This window comes from Castanea sativa, chromosome 5, assembly GCF_040712315.1.
Source record: "Castanea sativa cultivar Marrone di Chiusa Pesio chromosome 5, ASM4071231v1".
In the NCBI taxonomy this organism is placed as follows: Eukaryota; Viridiplantae; Streptophyta; class Magnoliopsida; order Fagales; family Fagaceae; genus Castanea; species Castanea sativa.
In genome coordinates, this window is record NC_134017.1 from 12,845,931 (window position 1) to 12,865,193 (window position 19,263).

Consider the following 19,263-nt stretch of genomic DNA (forward strand, 5'->3'; position numbering starts at 1 on the left):
GATCATTGTGATCGGTGGGGCTGAGCATCAACCTCCACCGTTGATAATTCATTTTGTAGTTTGCTTTCCTCGAACTTGAAGTGCTTAGCTTCATCACTCCCATGGTTGTTGCTATCATTCTATCTCTTTGTGCCCACTTTCAATAGGCTAGATTGGGAAGGCTCGGTTTGTGTTTTGGCTAGGGAGGGTATGATTTTTTCCACGCCAACGCCAATGTCTATTGGACATCACTGCATGTCAAAATTTGAAAGAATTATACTTGACAGATTTGAGCATTACACAGACCAATATCTTCACTTCAATATTTCTAGATTCCCCCACCTTGAAACTTTGGAGGTTAGTGAATGCATCATGTTGGAAAGGGTCAAGATTTCTGCACAAAGGCTTAGAATGTTAACATTTGATGCATGCGAAAAGCTGTTGGAGCTTGAAATTGATAGTCAAAATCTATCATCGTTCAAATACCTCAGTTTAGAGAATGTATTTCCTCTAATTTTTCCAAAGAATGCTCCATGTCCTTTTGAGCTTACTTTTACATTAGATAATTTTGTTGACACTCTTTGGTTCCTTAAGTCGAGGGAAGTTCTAGTAATGTCAAATCAAAGAAAAGTTTTGAAGCTAACAGTCATTTGTGAGGAGGTATGTCCACTAATGCAAATATATCTATTTTCACCTATTTTCTTTCTTTAACGTCTTTTCATATTTTAGAATTTCACCTTTTGTATTCTGAAACATATTTTTACTTTTCATTGAATTATAGGTTACATTTAGGGTGGGTTTGGATAGAGAGGTTGGCGTCTACGTTTCACGTTTCAGACTTTTTTTTTTCCTGCGCACAAATTTCATTATTTCAACAGGAGACATGATGCATTGTTCGTCACTGTGCGTGTATAGTAACCGCACAGTGGTGCACTGTTCATGTACTTTTCAGCTTTTTTTTAAAATTAAAAATGGGACCCGCAGCACTATTCACACATTTAAAAATTATTTTGTTACAGTGTTTTCAGTTTTCAGCTGTATCCAAACGGATCAATCTTGAAGATTTGAGAGGAATTACACTTCCTCTGTCATTCGAACTTGAACTTATGATACTAGATGTACGGATCTCGGCACTGTCAATAGATTATGGAAGTCTTATAGATGGCTTGCTTTGGAGTTGTCGTCCAAAACAATTGTCATTGCCAACAGGTTTGAAGTCCCGGAAGAAGTGCATAAAGGTATGATTTTTCTTCTACTAGATTTTAGAGTGCCCCTAATTAATTATATCTTCTGTTGCATGTTAGGTGATGAACTTTATGCAATTATACTAGTGATTAAAATATGTGGGGATTGTGGTTTCTAATTTTGAAAAACCTATCCTTTTGATGTCAAACAATTAGGATTCATAAAATCAATTGCAGTAAAGTAATAAAGTAGTTTGTTTGTTTGGTTGCATTTTGTGAAGGATTTTAATAACCCACTATGTTTGTTTAATAGCACATTATGCCTAGTTCATTGTGCTTACGGGCAAAGTCAAAATGGGCCGGATCGGGCCAACACAGCCCATTGATGACCACTAACTAGTGTAAATTTCTGTCTAACTATAAAAAAAAAAGTTCGTGAAGTTTGTACTTGATAAAATATTTTCTTGATTTCTATCCCCCAAGAACCTTTGAAAACTCCAAGTCAAATATGGTCGGTTTTTTTTGGGTAGAAGGCAAATATGCTGTAGATTAGTAGTGGTTTGATTGTGCACAAATAGGATGAAAAATGTAAATATTATTATTAATTTGTTAAATTATTTGTACTTTTTCCTTATTTGCCACAACCTGAGAAGCTAAAAAGCGTGGGGATTTGAGACTTAAACATCTCAAATAGGTCGGTCCCAAAATAAAATATCAGTGCAAGAGGCAGTAGCTTTGAGACCCATGGTGTGTACATTTACATTATCTGTTTTGAAAATCAAAGATTTGTTTAAACAGGCCTAAAAGATTAGGGATAATTAGAGAGTATTTATAGTACCATAAATTTGTCCATCTAGAATAAAATTTTACTTAAAAAACTTTATTAGATAGGAAATTTTCTTAGAAGGTATTATGTATTAAGGATCTATATACAAATAAATGAATAATGATCTGTGAATGATACTCTCGTTATATTCCTATATTATTTTACTTTATTTTTATTATAAGACCATGATATTCTATAATTCTAGCACTCGAGTCTCATGTGATTCCTATGCTGAAGTTTTGACAAACTTTTGATCTTCTATTAATACACGGGGCGAAAATAGGCTTTTGCCCATTTCGTGCAAAAAAATTTGCAATTTGCCCCCTTTCCGAAACTAATTAGTGGCGTTTTAAGGAGCCTATAGTGACGTTTTACATGAACTCGAGTTCCATGCAATTTTTTTTTCCGCCTATAACTCAAATTCATGGAGCTCGAGTTCCAAAAAGGCCACTATAAGCTTCTTAAAACACCACTATAGGGCTTAACTCGATATTGAGAAAATCGAGTTTCAAAAGAGTGACATTTCTCTAATTAGTTTGGAAAAGGGGGGCAACACTAATTTTTTTGCATGAAATGGGCAAAAGCCCATTTTCTCCTAATACACAGTATCATAAGTAGATAAAGAGTTTTATCCATTTTTATAAAATATCAGGTAGTCTAAAATAACTATAGTTCTACAATCCAAAATGTTATCAATTATTTTGAAATATGCACAGTTTTTACCATGCATGCACAATTCATTTTTTTTTTTTTTTAACGAATAATTTGATGAATGAGCATTTTAATTCCAAACGAAGAAACCAAACAATTGTGCAATCAGTTGCCACAAGAAGCATACAAGTTGCAAGTAGTTAACACTTGCTTCTCTGAAGACAGTGAATTAGATGCCCAATTTGCATTACAGAACTCCGCTTTAGATAGATTTTTAACGATCTTGCAAAAACAATTTTTGATGTTCTTGGTTTGGAGGAGACATGTTACAAGTGCGACTTTATCTAGAGATTTTAAATGGGCTTCGAGCCAGAGGTGGGTAATTGGCCCCCTTTTAATGTTATTGGAGTCATGTAAGTGACATATGTGTTGTTTTATACAAATATTTTGATTAAGCAATGAGGTTGATTAAGAAAATGTCAAATTTGTCTTAATATAATTACACTTGCTGGATCTAATTATTTGTCTCTAATTTACTTGAACACTAGGTGCTACGTGAAAAGATATTGGATAAAAAAGATCGGGGCTGCTCTTGTTGTTGGAGACATCATTTTAAAGGTGCAAATATCAAGAGTATTGCTGGGATTGAAGGTGAAAGGCTTCTTGATTGCAAAATTTTGTTAGATACGCGTTGCCTACTCTTGAAAAAGGTCAAGAGATTTAATTCAGATTGGATTGGAACACCATTTGCATGGAAGGGTGCATTAGAATTTAAAGTAATATAGTCTTGTGAAATAAATGCTTGTCAAATTTGTATTATCCGTTTGATCAACACTTATGATTAGACATTGCATCTTCCTTATTTTTGAAATTAAATTTATTTGTTTGAAATTTTCTTTTTTAATTTTATTTTGTTATAGGGATAAAGCTTAGACTCGGATTTTTTGTGTTGCTCCTAGATTCTTTAATTAAATTCAATCATTTGATAGGTAAATATATATTTTTCTTACAAGATATATAGAAATTCTACTCTAACTTAATCTAAGTATATATGTGTATGAGTCTCTCTCCTAAAAAGTTGAATCCCGGCCCTTGCGCTCCACCACCCACCCACTCCACAAGAACTTGTACTTCTTGTGGAGTGACCATCACCTTAAGGGTACATGGTGAATTTGATATCTAGATACTAGATAGTGGAGAGAGGGGGAGGTGTGATTCACATTAAATAATTGAGTTTAATTTTCCTTGTGAGTATATTACACCTTTTGTGCTGAATTGGTCAATTCAATCATAGCAATGCTACCAACTCAACAATTTATAATTTATCCACACAAAAAATACTTCTCCTTTCATTACTTTATCCCATCTCTAACCCTTCTTCTGCATTCACCGTTTCAAATATTGAATTCTTCTCAATGGTCAAGCAGTTTTCTATCAAAATTGGTCCGACTTAAAACAAAATTTGTATACTACTTTTTCAATTTAAAAATTTATATATTAATTTTTCAATTTAATTATATTATGTATCGTACTTTACCAACTACATATATTGTGAATTGGTAACTTCATTATATAAGTCTTATAAACAGAAAAATCGTTAAAAAGTTCATACACTAGATCAAGGTCTTTAAAAGAAATTTTTTTTTTTTTTTTTTACGTACGTTAACAAATGTGACGATTTAAGCAATCTAGCTAACACCACAACGGGGACTACAATGCCTATTACAATACTCTATGTATTTGGGATACGCTTATGACTCAAAACATGGGAATGTGGAGCTAATTTAATAAACTTTTCACTATTTTGCTATTCATCACATCGCATTTCTTATGTGACCAAATGAAAACATGAAGAAGGAAAATGAAATAATTAGAAGGCGAGGATTGATGTAAGGATACTTTCATTCAATCATGAATTTTCCCTTAGCAAATGTCACTGATGGTTTAGTAAATTTTTTGTTTTGTTTTGTTTTTTTTTTTTAAATCACTTAATATACATGGTAGCCTATATTTTTCTTGAACTAAAAAATATAGTTTTGATCCTTAAACTTTGAGGTTGTTTTTATTTGACGGTTTAGGCTTCAAAATTTTTATTTTTGCCCTTCCTGTTTTATTTTGTTTTCTTATTGAATCTATTGTCCATTTCCCTTGGTGAAATTATTTTTAGTTTTTTTTGGACACAATTATTTTGAGTTTATCTCACATTTTATGATCAATTTACTAATGTAAATGGATGGTAGGATTAATCTAAAAACAAAAATCAAATATGAGAAAGAGCAAAAGTTAAAATTTGAAACTTAAAGGGCTAAAATAAGAACCCAAACTTCGAGCTTTAAAAGTGTACTTTACTCTTAACTATATTATATAAGTCTTATAAAGTGATGTGTATAAAATCTAAAGAAAGTAATTTATAAATATATTTATTATGTTATTGGTGTAATACTAATTATATTCATTGTCCATATCAAACAAAAAAATAAATCATATTCATCTTCACCACAACAAATACTTTTTTTTTTTTAGAAGACACCACAACAAATACTTAATATGTGTATTTGAGCTACTTTAATATCCAAAATTTTAGTATATCATATACTCCTAAAAAAAATAACTTTAATAGTTCCAACTGTGTCGAGGGAAAACTTCCCATAACCCTGAGAAGAGACAAGAGTACATTGTTGACTAAACATACCTTGCAGTTCTTCAATTAAATATTCCTATTTACTTTCAATAATTTTAGGGATACATTCACTTTCACAACATGCTAAAGTGTTTATTACATAATAAAAGGAGTTTCAATTATAAACTTATGTTAAAGTAATATTGTTTCAATTACAACTTAATGCCTCAGTGTGAAAGAAGGTGTAAAATATGTTTGCATAAAGTTTTTTGATACCTCATTTCCTCACTCATTCAAGCCTTCTTAAGGGGAAAAGATAGGAGATTCCGGTGATGGGCTTTTGGGCCTTTCGTTAGTGTCTTCTTGTGGGTAACCAAGGTAAGAGCAGTTCTGATTGGGGCCCGTATTACCTTACATCTTCTTGCTTGAGCTGAAGCCCATTGCTTAATTCTCCATATGTGAAGGGCCTAATACTGCCCATTTGTGTTCTTCAAATTTCTTTAGAGTTTCTTCCTGGATTACTTGTGTGGGCTTGTAAACCATGCTCATAACAAAAGGGTTCCAGGAATAATAGGGCCCATGACTGACGGCGAGCTGTCATCAGGCGCTGGGCCGTCATCCAGAAGACTGCATTTTCCATGATCGTCCTTGGCGGGGTCTGAACCTTGTCAAAATAAAACTTATTTCTTGCGTTCCAAATTGCCCACGACACAGATGCCCACACTTCCAGGTGTTTCTTCTCCAGTCTCGCAAACAAACCATGAACCAGTCTCGAAGCTGGACTTTTCTGGAGTTTACCACGAACCAAAGTCCAAACCTTTTTAGCAAAAGGGCATTCCCACAGTATATGGCTAGCTGTTTAAGAGGAGTGGTCACAGAGTTCACACCTTTCTTCAATCCTCACTTTCCTACGCCGGAGGTTGTCCCAGGTGGGCAGAATATTCGAACATGCTCGCCAGGCGAAAGTCCGAACCTTGGGAGGGAGGGACGTTGAGCGCCCATAGTTTCTGCCACATATTTCTATCCATCCTTGCCAAAGAATTAATGCTCCCCATTTGGCTGCTGCTTTTGTCGGATGGCCACATGACAGGCAGTCTTTACAGAGAAAATTCTTGCCTTGTTTTCTGGCCATTCTAGGATGTCTCTACGAGAGGGTGATTGTAGTGGAAGTGCCTAAATTTCCTGTCTGGTTGAAGGTGCAAACAGAGTGTGTATCTTTCCCCTATCCCACCGCCTCGTAGAATCATTAATTAAGTCGCATACCCGTTGGGAAGGAGGTAGAACTCCAGTTGGAATCACAGGTCGTGAGAGTCACTTGTGTCTCTCTACCTCAATGTATTGACCATCGCCCACTCTCCTAGCTGATAGTAGACTTCGCCGAACATATAAGAGGGGTTGCTGCCCAATTCTGCCTCCATAAAAGAGCAACTCGGGAAGTACTGTATCATTGACAGAATTGGGCAATTAGAATTAGAGGTTATAAAATTTGTGTATTTATATCTCTCCCTAGCTGCACTTAGTTGCACTGTATCATTTTTTGTCTTTAAGTTATAAAATTAGAGGTTATATGCAAAAGAAGTGCAACAAATATAAATTCAACACAAGGAACAAATAAATTGTTGCAGAGATGAATGAATAATGAAAGTTAAAAGGTATAGTCCCTTCGAGAACAATTAAGTGTTCGTACAATGGACTTAAAAAACTTGTTGTAAACTTGGCATACTCAAGCTCCTTCCGCTAAGCTATATCGTTGGCATTTTTATTGTGTTTCATGGGTAGAGAATAATTTGACCAAAAATTTGGACACTATATATCCTGTGACAAAGCCCAAACTAGTCACATTTATCTTACCATGCATGAGTTGGGTTAAAAATTTAAAATTGAGCATTGTCTAGTTTTGTTTTCCTTTTTTTTTTTAGCTATTACTCAACTATAATGATAATTAGCAATTTTCAAAACACTAAAAAATTATAAATAATCTGACATTCAAATGATTTTACATCAATAGCTTTTTAAATTATAAACGTCCGAAAAAAAATTAGAAGCCAAATCACCACACATAAATTGTCATAGAAACCCTAAATTTTTTGTAAATAAAATCACAGGTTAGTTATTGCATATTCTCCCTATTAACTATTGTGCAATTGTAATGTCTTCCTGAAGCTTCAAAAACTAAGTCTTTTTCTTCCTCAACTATTGGTAATGACTAATGAGTACTCTATTTCTTGCTGTTAGGATTTCGTTTGAATTTAACATAAAAACACATTGAATTGATTTTGGGGAGGGTGGAGGAAACAAAATCTGGGTTTAATATGATAGAGGTGGTAGATATGTCAGAGATAAAATATTTATTTATAAATTCTAGAGAGAGAAAAAATAATATATAAATACAATGGAAAATAATTTTTTGAGTCTGATGCAATGCACATGAAGGACAAGTTAGTTAAAATAGAAAAAAGTATTATTTTTGAGACGACTTGCGGGTCATTATCACACTAGTTTCCTCGTATAAAAAATAAAATATATATTTGTTAAAATTTGATAATGACTCCTGACATGCCTGACTTCTTTCACTTGCAACTATAACATCGACGGCACCAAATAAAGAACACAACCCCAATCCCAATATATATTGACCACCCTAACCCATAGCACAAATTGACCCCTAAAGGCTTTCGGCCACTCGAAGAAATTTTTGAACATGGGGCTATAGTTTTCCTTTGTATGGCTACTGGGCTAGTCTGGTGAGTGTGCCCAGGCTTTTACCTTTTAAATAAAAATTTATTTAATCTTTGAATAAAATTTTTCTATTTGTTATCTTAAAAAAAATTATTAACAAATAAATAACATCCAACTTAGCCGCATAATAATCTATATCTATATTCTATTTTATATATATATATATAATAGACGAAACTGAGAGAAAGTTGATTCCTGCATTTAAGGACATGTTGACAAATAGGATAATTGCCTATTTAAAATTTAGACACGTATACAACTTTTAAAAAGTATAGTCACACATTATAACGCTTGGCTTTTTAAACCCTGCCACGTCTGCAATTAAAAAGCGATACATTGTATTGTTTAGCAAAGTTATAACACCGTTTAAAAACCTTTTGTATAAAAGGAAAACTAACCGGTTAAAATACAATTGAAAGGGCTTACAATACTCCCAAAAAAAAATTTGCGATGCTGAGAACGGAGAAGGAGAGAGAGATCGGGAGATCAAAAACTGAAACCCAAATCAGACACCAATCAAGATGAAGAAGATCCGTACAGTCTCTTCCAATATCCCCAAACTCTCTCTCTCTCTTGTCTCTTCTCACGAACCCTAATCTTTTGCTTCAAGAATATTCAATCCCTTCAATCCAGGCTACAGGTTTGTTTTTTAATTCAATCTTTTTCCAATTCAAGATTCACGTATTTGTTTCTTGCTCTCTATATTATTGTGTTCCTCAAATTTTTAAAGTTTTTTGAAAAATCAGATTTGAATCGATCTTTGGTTTTTCTTTTCTTTCTTTTTACTTTTTTTTCTTGGTCTGCAACCATTCTATGGCAGTTTCTGTTGAAAGGTAGAACCGCAGTTGCTGTTAAAAACTGTTTCAGTATCAAACAGGAAAAATTTGGGGCTTTTAGAATAATGACTTAGAGATTTGAGATTTTAAAGTAGAGAGAAAAATCAGAGTCTTCACACAGTCAGATTGCTGAAATAGTTACCTGTAAAGTTCTGTTTTTAATTTTAAAATCTTTGAAATACTTTGGTTTGATAGGAGCACATTACATTAGAAGAAATTTTTGAAGAACGAAGTGGATTTTTAACAGAAAATGCTGAAGCCCAGCTGAAGATTTTTGGCAAAAACAAGTTTGAAGAGAAGCCAGGAAGCACCACAATTTTGAAATTTTCTAATTTGAATTTTTTTATAGAATAATGTTCATAAGTTCATGATTTTTTTTGAAGCAATTTGAAGATTTAATTGCGCTAACTAGCTTGGCTCTTGATTAAAATTTATCTTTATACTATTATAAGCAACAACATGTACTAATTAAATAGCAAGTGTTGGGTGTTTTGTTATTTGATGAATTGCCTTGAATGTGTTTGATTATGGTTGTCAATCAGCCTTAAATGCATTAAAAATTATTTAAAACATTGTCTTATACTTTTATAGATTAGAGAAATTACTAAAAAAGATTCACCCTAAAGTGTTCAAAATAGAAAATCTTAAAGATATCTTTTGGATCAAATAAGCTTTCTTTCAAAATTTTATTTTAGTTTTTCTTTTTGGTTATGTTATACATCTTTAATTATTGGTTCTTTTGTTTCTGTAATGGACTGTGTCGAGGTTTCTGTACAAAGTGTTGCATTCTTTTAATTAATTTGGAATGTGTTGTGGTTTTCTTAATTAATTTCAATCGTGTTTGGGTTTTCTTAAAATTGTATATTTCTCACAAAAGCCACTGTTTTCAGTGATATCCAGTTTCCATGAAGAAGAAGGAGATAGAAGTGGTGAAAGTAGAGTTAGTGTTGCCAGCCCACCTTTGTTTCAAGCAAATCCAAAGGCAGGCACTAGAAACATCTGAAGCAAATCTTTCAGGCCGAGAATTAAAAGAATTTCCCTCCTTAAGAACCACCTGTAAGTTCTTGGAATGAAAGAAAATGAGGGGAATCTTTTCTTTCATTGGCTTTCCTTCATTTTCGAAAAAGCATATATATTAATTATTAGAAGGAATGATGAGAATGCACTATGCTAAACTTTTTATTACTCATGGTAGAAAGTGGTATTTGCTAAACGAACTGACTATGGCTTTATATATTATATTAAATAGCTCAGGATTTATATTTAAATTATATTATTTTACTGTGGAAGTTGTCTACTGATTCAAGTACTCAAATTCTCTATTTTACCAATGTCAATTAGAGAAAACAGAATTGATGGAAACAGTCTTCTTCTTTTACTTCAAGTTAGCAGTTAGGACTTCTAACGCTACAATGTTGTTTTGATTTTTTTTAATATATTTTTAGTATGTAATGAACAATTGAAGTTTTATCATCATGGGTTTTATTTGGATGCCACAGTATTGATTGTAAATTTGTGACTATTAAGACTTGATTTTACGCAAATCTTTGAGTTTTTCCTGTTGGGTGATTTCATAAATGTTAGAATTGAAAAGAGTTGAAAAATAAGGATATAGAAAATTTGGATTTGGGAGAAACCTGAAACAAGAATGACAGGCCTAAAAGGAAGCAACTGAAGCACATATCGTGATTTCATTAACAATTAATTGATGATGTAAATTATTGCCTTAGAAATTTATCCTTTTCCATATTTACCAATAAAAGTTGTTTTCCTAATTTATCAGTTAAGAGTACTCTTGCAACAGTGGTTGGAATCTACAAACAAACACTTACACTTCTTAAAAATGTAACAACCAAAAGTCTTGATTGATTCTGCAGTTATAAGTGTCAAGAACCTGGATGATAGCAACTAATATGGTCCCATTAAGTACTTGGAAGATTCATTAGTATCACATGTTCCCTCTCTCTTTTTCTCTCTAAAAAAATTGGTTAATTCAGTTTAAATTCATATAATTTCCTACTAATATAGATTGTGCTTTAAAATTGCAGAATTTGTAGCAATGTATAGATCTTCTAAAGTTAGATATGTGACTATTATGTACCTCTCTACAAGGTAATATATTTACTTCATTAAAATTTTACATGATTAATGATGTTTTTTTAATGGATTGTGGCAACATGGTTGAGATATCTATGCGAACTATAGATGAAGTAAATGCTAAAAGAAAGTTAGAGATAATGGATGCAACCAAAGTATTTGGTTTTGTGTTTGTAAAATAGAGAAAAAAGAAAGTTTATTAATGGCATAGTATGTGGAGGTTGCCAAGCATTAGAAACCTCAGTGCAAGTATATATAATTTGTTAGTGTTACTTATTCATTTGTGCATCTAGGTTTGTTTCTATTTCAGTTTCTAGAAATCAGGTTGTTATTTGGTGGATTATTTTTGTGTTTTGGGGGAGTGATGGTGTGAATATGTAGCTGATGATTTTTGTCTGAAATGCGTTTGTGGATTTGGTTGTGTGTGAATTTAAGGTAATGGGTTGTTGTTGGTAGTGATGGTGGTTGTGGCCTTACCCTTCATGAATGTGTTTTTCTATTTATTGTGTTTCTGTTATTTTGTATTTCCATCTACGTTTCACTGTTTTTTTTTGGGTAGATAAGCTTTGGCTTTGGGAAAATTTTTGTCTATTAATTTAGTTATCCAACCTGGTAAATGCTATGCTTATGTCTTTTGGAGATTAATATATGCTTTTTGGGGATATTAGATTTGCTTAAGAATTCTAAATCATGGGAACTATTTGCCTATGTCATAACATGCATGCCACCAATTAATTAATTCACAAATTTAGAAGAATAATACTTTATTCACAGTGATGTGATCTTTTGCCCTTATTTGTTAAAGAAGTGATTGTGTTCTAATTCTTAACCAAATTATTTGACCCATCAAAATTAAGGCTATTTTAGTTGTGTGTGTTTCAGATCTGCATGAAGCTAGAAGAAAGTTGATTTGAAAGGCATTATATGACAAGGAATTGCATCGACTACGTTTATAGATTTGGTCTTTTTCATATTTCAATTTTCTTTGATTGATATGGATTAAAATTCAAATTGAAATTGGTTTAAATTAAACAGAGCCTCAAAGTTCAGTTTTTATTTTATTGTTTCATTGTTTGTTCTGTTTTGAATTGAGTTCATTTTTGTTTCATATGTGATTTTCTTAGAATTGGGATTTTGAACTCAGATATTACCTTTCTCCAATTTTATATAGTATTTGGAGAATGCGGAATGGATTGAATAGCCGTAGCTGATAACCAAGATCATTGTTGTGGCAGAGATTATTTGGACGGCAGGATCTGTGCATCCTAAAACCATGCTCAAAAAATTAATCTTGCGTAGTTAGTTTGCTTTGCACTTATGGTAGTGTGTATATATATTGCGTTTTTAGCTTCCTTGGCAGTGCATATATATTGCACATTTTTATACCAAATTGTTGCTTTGTAAAAGGCTCTGAATCAAAAATTGTGTCACTTCCTATTTTGGTGAGCCTCTATTGAAAAAAATAAGAATTTTATTAAATGCAAAAGGTACCTATGAGCGTATCTTTAAGTACTTCAACGCTAATGGCAATGAAAAAAGTCTCATTAGCATCATTATCTAAACAACTAACCATCCACCCCTTCCATATTTTACCATCACGTTTAGTCTAATATATTAAGTTGATTGTTTTCTAATTCATAAAATGATCCCGCGCATTGTGCGGGTTAAACGCTAGTAATAATAATAATAGGGTTGCTGATCATCTATTAAGTTTAGAACCAGAAGATCCATCTACATATATACTGTTGTCTAATATTTATGCTAGAGCTGAATTGTGAGAAAAGGTTTCAAAGGTGAGAAAGTTGATGGCACTCATGGAAGTTAAAAAGCAACCAGGCTATAGTTGTATTGAATTGGGAAAGCAAAGCAAAGTGTTTTATGCTGGGGAGACCGATCATTCTATGAAGGACGTGATTTTATGTTTGCTTAAGAAGTTGGATGCAGAGATGAGGAGAAGGGGTTATGTTCCAGATATTAGTTCTGTTTCACATGACATGGAGTGGCAAGAGAAGGAAAGACAACTATTTTGTCATAGTGAGAGGTTGGCTGTGGCCTACGGGTTGCTTAAGGCTGTCCCGGGGACAGTTATTCGGGTAGTGAAGAATCTTCATGTTTGTGGAGACTGTCACTCAGTTTTAAAATTCATAAGCACCATTATGAAGAGGGAAATTGTTGTCAGAGATGCCAATAGATATCACCATTTCAAGGACGAAGAGTGTTCATGCAATGATTTTTGGTGATTTTGCAGCTCTGCGTTGGAAATTTTCCTTTGGTTTTTCATGTGTCTGCCATCTATTGGTCAAAGGTTCAAGTCTGAATCTGCTTATTCAAGCGTCTTCTAGTTAACCTTTTCCTTTCATTTTGGTTGTTTAAAATTTCTGAGGCTTGCTAATTTTATTGGAACGCATATCGCCTAACCTGTGTTGTCAGCACCAATGGTTTAAATGACATTGATCTCAAATTTTCAACCTCCAAGCCAAGGAAAACATAGGCTTTACGGTGAAAGTGGTTGACGTTTACCTATAATTGTGGGTATTGCATTACCACTTCAGGGGATATGTATTCATTGACAAATTGTTCTCTCTTATTTTTGCTTTCGGGAGATTTCTCTTTTAAATTTTGCTCTCTTTCGATAATGGAATTGAGTATCACTGGCTTGATGAAGCAGAATTTATATGAAGCATTGTGAGAAATTTCATATGCTTTGTTGTTTATTAATTGATCTTAAACTTTACATCACCAGAGGTCCTAGAGGATAGTCAATCCTTCAAAGTAAAGGAGCATAATTGTTAATGGAATTTAGGCATTTCCAATGTAAAGCTAAAGGCTCAGCAGGAGAAACTATTATTTATGCCGGGAGGATCGGTGATGTGGTCTTTCTTGACCAATAAGATGATGTTATTTATACAAATGTATGTGTGAGTTTTTTAATTAGCACAAGAAATAAAAAATAAAAATTACCATATATTTACTGGGGAAAAAAAAGTACTTGGAAACTCAAAAATATTTAATTTGATAAATTATACCAACTTACTTGAGGATTTACGAAGTGTCGGTTTGGCATTTTTTAGCTAGGTCTTTTTTTCCCCATTTCTTTTCTTGGCTTTCAACAAATAAACAGATATATTATCCTTTTAAAGAAAATATTTAATTTATTTCCCGTTTTAATAAATAAGTTATAAAAAATACTCAAGGTAAATCGTTCAAAATGATTCGTCCTCCAAACTAAAATGGTGGAAAGATGGAAAAGTGAAAGAATGGAAAAGATTTTAATTTCTCACATTTTTGTTTGGTTGGAAGTGGAAACATAGAGGGATGAAAAAAGTGAGTTTTTATAAATTTACTCATATACGCATGTTAAAAAATGATGGTCGATTAAAACAAAAAAGTGACAAATAACCCAAAAAAAAAAAAAAGCAATTACCCAATTTATTAAAAATAAAAATCATGTCCCAAAAAAAAAATCATGTCTAGTTAAACAAAAAAAAAAAAAAAAGAGAGAGAAAGAAAGGAGCTTGACAAATTGCCCATGTACAAGTGCAAATTGGCATTTTCATCTATTAAGCAGTCCTATTTTCTCACTTTACTTTTCTCTCCATTTTGGGAGAAAACATTTTGGTGAGGCTGAGGAGAAAACACTCAGACCCCTTCATTTATTTTTCTTCCTCTCCATCTAACCAAACACACTTCAAAAAAATTTTCCTTCCCATTTTCTCTTCAAAGTTTTCCATCCACCCTATTTCACCCTTAAACAAACACACCCCTAGTCTTTAGTTTTCTAACTGTTGTAGGAGAGTATTTAAAGTAGATAGGCGAGTTTCAGTTAGCTCAATTGGTAAAGTTTTTGATGATTGAATAAGAGATCTAAGATTCAATCCCCACTTACACTAAAGATTGATTGGTGTCTTGGTCTGATGATAAAGAGTTATCATTAAAAGCGGACACTATAAGTTGAAATTTCTATAAAAAATAAAATAAAATAAAAATAATAAAAGTAGATAGGGATAAACCCCACTATTAGGATGGGTGGTCCCTCAAACATTGAATTACTCATCTTAACACTTCACTACTAATTTTGACAACTCATATATGATCAGTTTAAATTTGAGCTCAAAGTTAAATACACTTAATAACCCATGTGGACAATTCTTAGGCCATAGGTTATGGGTCGGGTCAAATCTGACCCAATTACTAATATCTTCCACCTGTCCATATTGGAAACTGTTGTCACAACTGGATCCTCTTAATCTCTAATTCAATAATTTCTTCATACAGAAAATGGAGTGCGTAGGGTATAAGTACTATATTAAGTCACCATCTAAACTAACATAGTACATCACTCATAATATTTCATCTATGTCCCAAATTATTTATTTGCACTAATTCAAGTTTCTTTAATACCCCAAGAGTTCGAAACTCAAAGCAACATTTGATCCCATAGCATATAATATGCTCATGATTATGTTGGAAAACAAAGATTCATTATAATCATGACTATATGCCATAGAATGAATAGTGTTCTAAATAACCTTTGGAGACACTCATGCTAATTCATTCACACTTAACTACGTTCCTAGACATGCTCTGTGAGATCGTATTTTATCATGGCCCTAAGATGACATGCTAAGTAGTGACATCAAGCCTTCATGACATAGTTCTAGGTCTGAAAGGGAATAAAATAGATCATGTAATGGTAAATGAAGCCTCACATAGTAACAATGTAGATATTTATACAACCACTCCCTTAATTTGTTGACTACAACATTTATTGTATAATTTGTATGCTATGGTATAGCTCCCACTTGCTACACTAGATGATCTTTTGCTCGCTTTCCAAAATGCCAAAGTGATTGCTATGTTTCATCCCGCTCACTACTCAAGCACCGTGGTGATCATTCATGTGAGTAGATTAATCTAAGCATGGTGGCATATTCTCAAATAATACTATGCAATATCAATCACATCACAACATGAATTAAAAATAATAACCTCATTATTGCATATGATACGAATAATCACAATGTCTATAAGGTATCAAAAAGAACATATCAAATCCAACTCTTACGATGAGTCTAAAACACATATTTAGCAAAGATACATATTTAGCAGTAACCTTAGTAAGTGGATTAACTACCATCCTACTAGTGGAGATATGTTGGATGATCAACTTTTTTTGGTAATAACATTGCAAGTGTAGTAAAATAGAATGTCTATTTAATTGGTCCTACAATGGTATTTTGGATCCTTGGCATAAGTCATCATTGTTATTGCGATATCTGGTTAATTTTAAATCCAATTTGGTTCATGAGCTATCATTTTGAAGGGAATTCAATTTTCTACAACATGAGGTTAAATTAATCCTTATCAAATGGCCAGAGTTTTGGTCAAATCAAGGCCGAACCCGATCGAGTTGATCATGGACAAACTAAGTTGAACTTTTGACAAATGTTTAGAAATATTATTTTTGATGTGAAATAATGAAATTTAGCCATTGGGTGAATTTTTGAAGTCGTTGATTGTGGGTCAACAATGGGCATTTTGGTCAGTTTAACACTACACTCATGAAATTGGTTAATTTGATGTTTGATTGAGATAAATTAAATTATTTTTAACATTCTCTTGATCCCAAGGTCAAAATTGTAATTTGAAAATTTTTTAAAGGATAATTTATCGCTATATTAGTTTAGAGAGAAACTCTTCGAACTCCTCGTGTATCTTTTTATTGGATATGAATTTTAAAAATCTAACCATTGATTTAATGTAGTTTATGTTCTTAACATGCATATTAAATTTCGTTCAAGTCATATGTTATTTACTATTCGATCTATAAAATTGTATTTTATGCACAATTTTAGATTACAAAAACTTTTTAAACATTTGATTGATGATATAGTCATCTTTTTGAAATTTTGCAAGCATAGAGGATATAATAAGAATATGCAATTTAATTTTTAGATTTTCAAAGCACATCCAATAAAACGATATCGGCAGAGTTTAAATGGTTTGCAGAGAAACCTTTCCTTTTTCAAAAGCCAAACTGGGATTTCTGGCACCCAAAACATATGATATGAACATTGTCAACCATCACTCAGAGAGAGAGAGAGAGTAACAATTGAGAACAGTGAAAAAAATTAGAAAAAAAATTATGGGTAAATTATAGTAACCTACTTTGAGATATGGGATAATACCAAATACATCCAAAGGTTTTAAAAAATTATTAATTTGGTCTTTAAGCACTAACAACCATTTGTGCATTGTTTATTAAATTATTTATTTCATTTTTATGTTTTCCCTTTCCTTTGCTCTGTCTTTTTGCTCTCTCTTCTTCACGCCAGAAAAACTCTCTCTCTCTCTCTCTCTCTCAAGCTCAAGCCAAGCCAAGCCATAAGGTTTCAAACTCAAGAAAGGACCAACAAACTCTGCCACCTAAACGGTTTTAAAACCAATATACCCATAAATCTTGCGCCATACGCTATCGTTTAAAGCTAGGTGGTTCAGTCACTATCAAGGAGGATGGTGGACTACGACCCTGGGTCGCGATGAGTGGTGACCGGTGGTTGAAAGATCACAATCTGGTGGAGCTCACTGTTGTGGGTATAGGTTAAAAAAAAAAAAGATAATTTGGGTTTGGGATGTGAATCATATGATGTTTGATAGTTGGAACTGTTTGGATTTGAGGAGGATTAGGGATGGCAATGGGGCGGGGCGGGGCCGAAGGATGGGATCTTCGCCCCCGCCTCGTATAGATTTTTCTTGCCCCATCCCCGCCCCTTAAAGCCCCGTGAAGACCTGCGAAGTCCCGTCCTACACCGTAAAACTTTATTTCTTGTTAATTTTCCCTATAACTATTACAATTTTTTCAAATAAAATGACATGTTTCAATATTAAAAATATATTTGAAATTATAAATAAATTTATCCTATCAAATCAAACTAATTTTTAGCAAAAACTAAATAACATTTTCTAAATGTTTAACAAGACAATGTCACAACAAAAATCTCATAATATGACACAAAAATCTCATATTATGTTAATGATGAAAAGTAAGTTGAGAAAGACATATGAATCATGAATGAAAATACAAAAAAAAGAGAGTTAAAATTGATACTTTATTTCCAACTTTGCTTGAGAGAAAAGAGAGATAGAACCACGTTAGGTAGAATAAAATAAGCTGATGATATTTTTGTTTAAATAGTATGATTTTAGAGTATGAAAAAATTACAACTCAATCCTTATTAAAGCGGGATGGGGCGGGGCGGGGTGGGTCTAAAAAATGTAAACCCATCCCCGTCCCGCCCCGTGGTGCGGGTCTAAAATCTCGCTCCATCCCCACCCCATCACCTTTGTAGGGCAGGGAAAACCCGCACAGGGCGAAGCTGGGAGGGGCGGGTCAAGTGGGGCGGGGAAAAATTGCCATCCCTAAGGAGGATGACTGGTAGTGATAGGTGGTGTTATGGTGGACGGTAGTTGCTGGGTCGATCTTTGTTGTGGGTCTAGTTTTTGTTTTGAAATATTTTAGATTTAGGTATGTTTGAGGTTTGATGGTGGATGGTTTTTTGGTTTAGTTGATCTATGTTTGATTGTCTTGTGTGATACTAGATCTAAACGGGTTGATCTTGATTCAAGATCCCATTGTATAACACAATCCCAAAGATGGCGAATATGTTAACAGAGCAGTTAGCTAACCAATTAAGAATATTGTTAAATCAAATAATTTAGAAGAAAAGATGGCGAGTATGAGACAGAGAAAATAGTTCTTTCTCGGCTATTGATGCAGCCATTTTTTGGCTAAAGTGGCCTTTTTCTCATATTACTATCACTCTATTAGAGACGCAGCAACCAAGATATTGTAGACTTAGCATTTAATATCCCATTGAAAATGTAAGGCCGCGTACATGGCCACATTAAGAATTAAAATTCATATTCATGAAGTCTATATTCAAATGAGATCTATAGGCAACATAACATAACATAATCATTACACTTGCTTTTGAATTTAAATTGAATATGTATAATTTATGGCAATATAATAGTTTTGTTTTACGTTGGTAGGTATCGTGTTCTAAGTCAACCTCTTCAAGCGAGTTTTTAAACTCAAAATGGAAAGACCACTCCTACCACTATGAACTAATACCGGCATATAATGTAAATGGATCTGATTTATTTCCGTGTTCCTGTAACGAGGATGATGGATTCATTAGAATCCATCTAACTAAAAAAACAAATTATTAATACTTACATTTATGGCAATCAGTGAAAAATCAAATAGAATTTTTTTCATGTGCAACATGTTTTTACTCTCTACGATCATTATCCTCATCATCACACATT

General features: G+C 33.0%; 2 protein-coding genes and 1 long non-coding RNA gene across 3 annotated transcripts; all 3 read left to right on the forward strand.

The window, feature by feature from the left end:
* The first annotated feature begins 213 nt into the window (after window positions 1–213).
* On the forward strand, window positions 214–3,425 carry LOC142634752 (uncharacterized). The gene is made up of 3 exons (XM_075809017.1): window positions 214–639; window positions 1,008–1,217; window positions 3,189–3,425. The coding sequence occupies exons 1-3, from the start codon at window positions 214–216 to the stop codon at window positions 3,423–3,425; spliced, it is 873 nt and encodes a 290-aa protein (XP_075665132.1).
* A 5,000-nt stretch (window positions 3,426–8,425) lies between these two features.
* LOC142636917 (uncharacterized) lies at window positions 8,426–12,442 on the forward strand. The gene is made up of 4 exons (XR_012844431.1): window positions 8,426–8,639; window positions 9,726–9,891; window positions 10,884–10,947; window positions 11,815–12,442. It is a non-coding gene; the product is annotated as an uncharacterized LOC142636917 (long non-coding RNA).
* A 295-nt stretch (window positions 12,443–12,737) lies between these two features.
* Window positions 12,738–13,172, forward strand: LOC142634753 (pentatricopeptide repeat-containing protein At4g14050, mitochondrial-like). The gene has a single exon (XM_075809018.1). It carries the CDS (start codon window positions 12,738–12,740, stop codon window positions 13,170–13,172), a length of 435 nt encoding a protein of 144 aa, XP_075665133.1.
* Window positions 13,173–19,263: the final 6,091 nt, after the last annotated feature.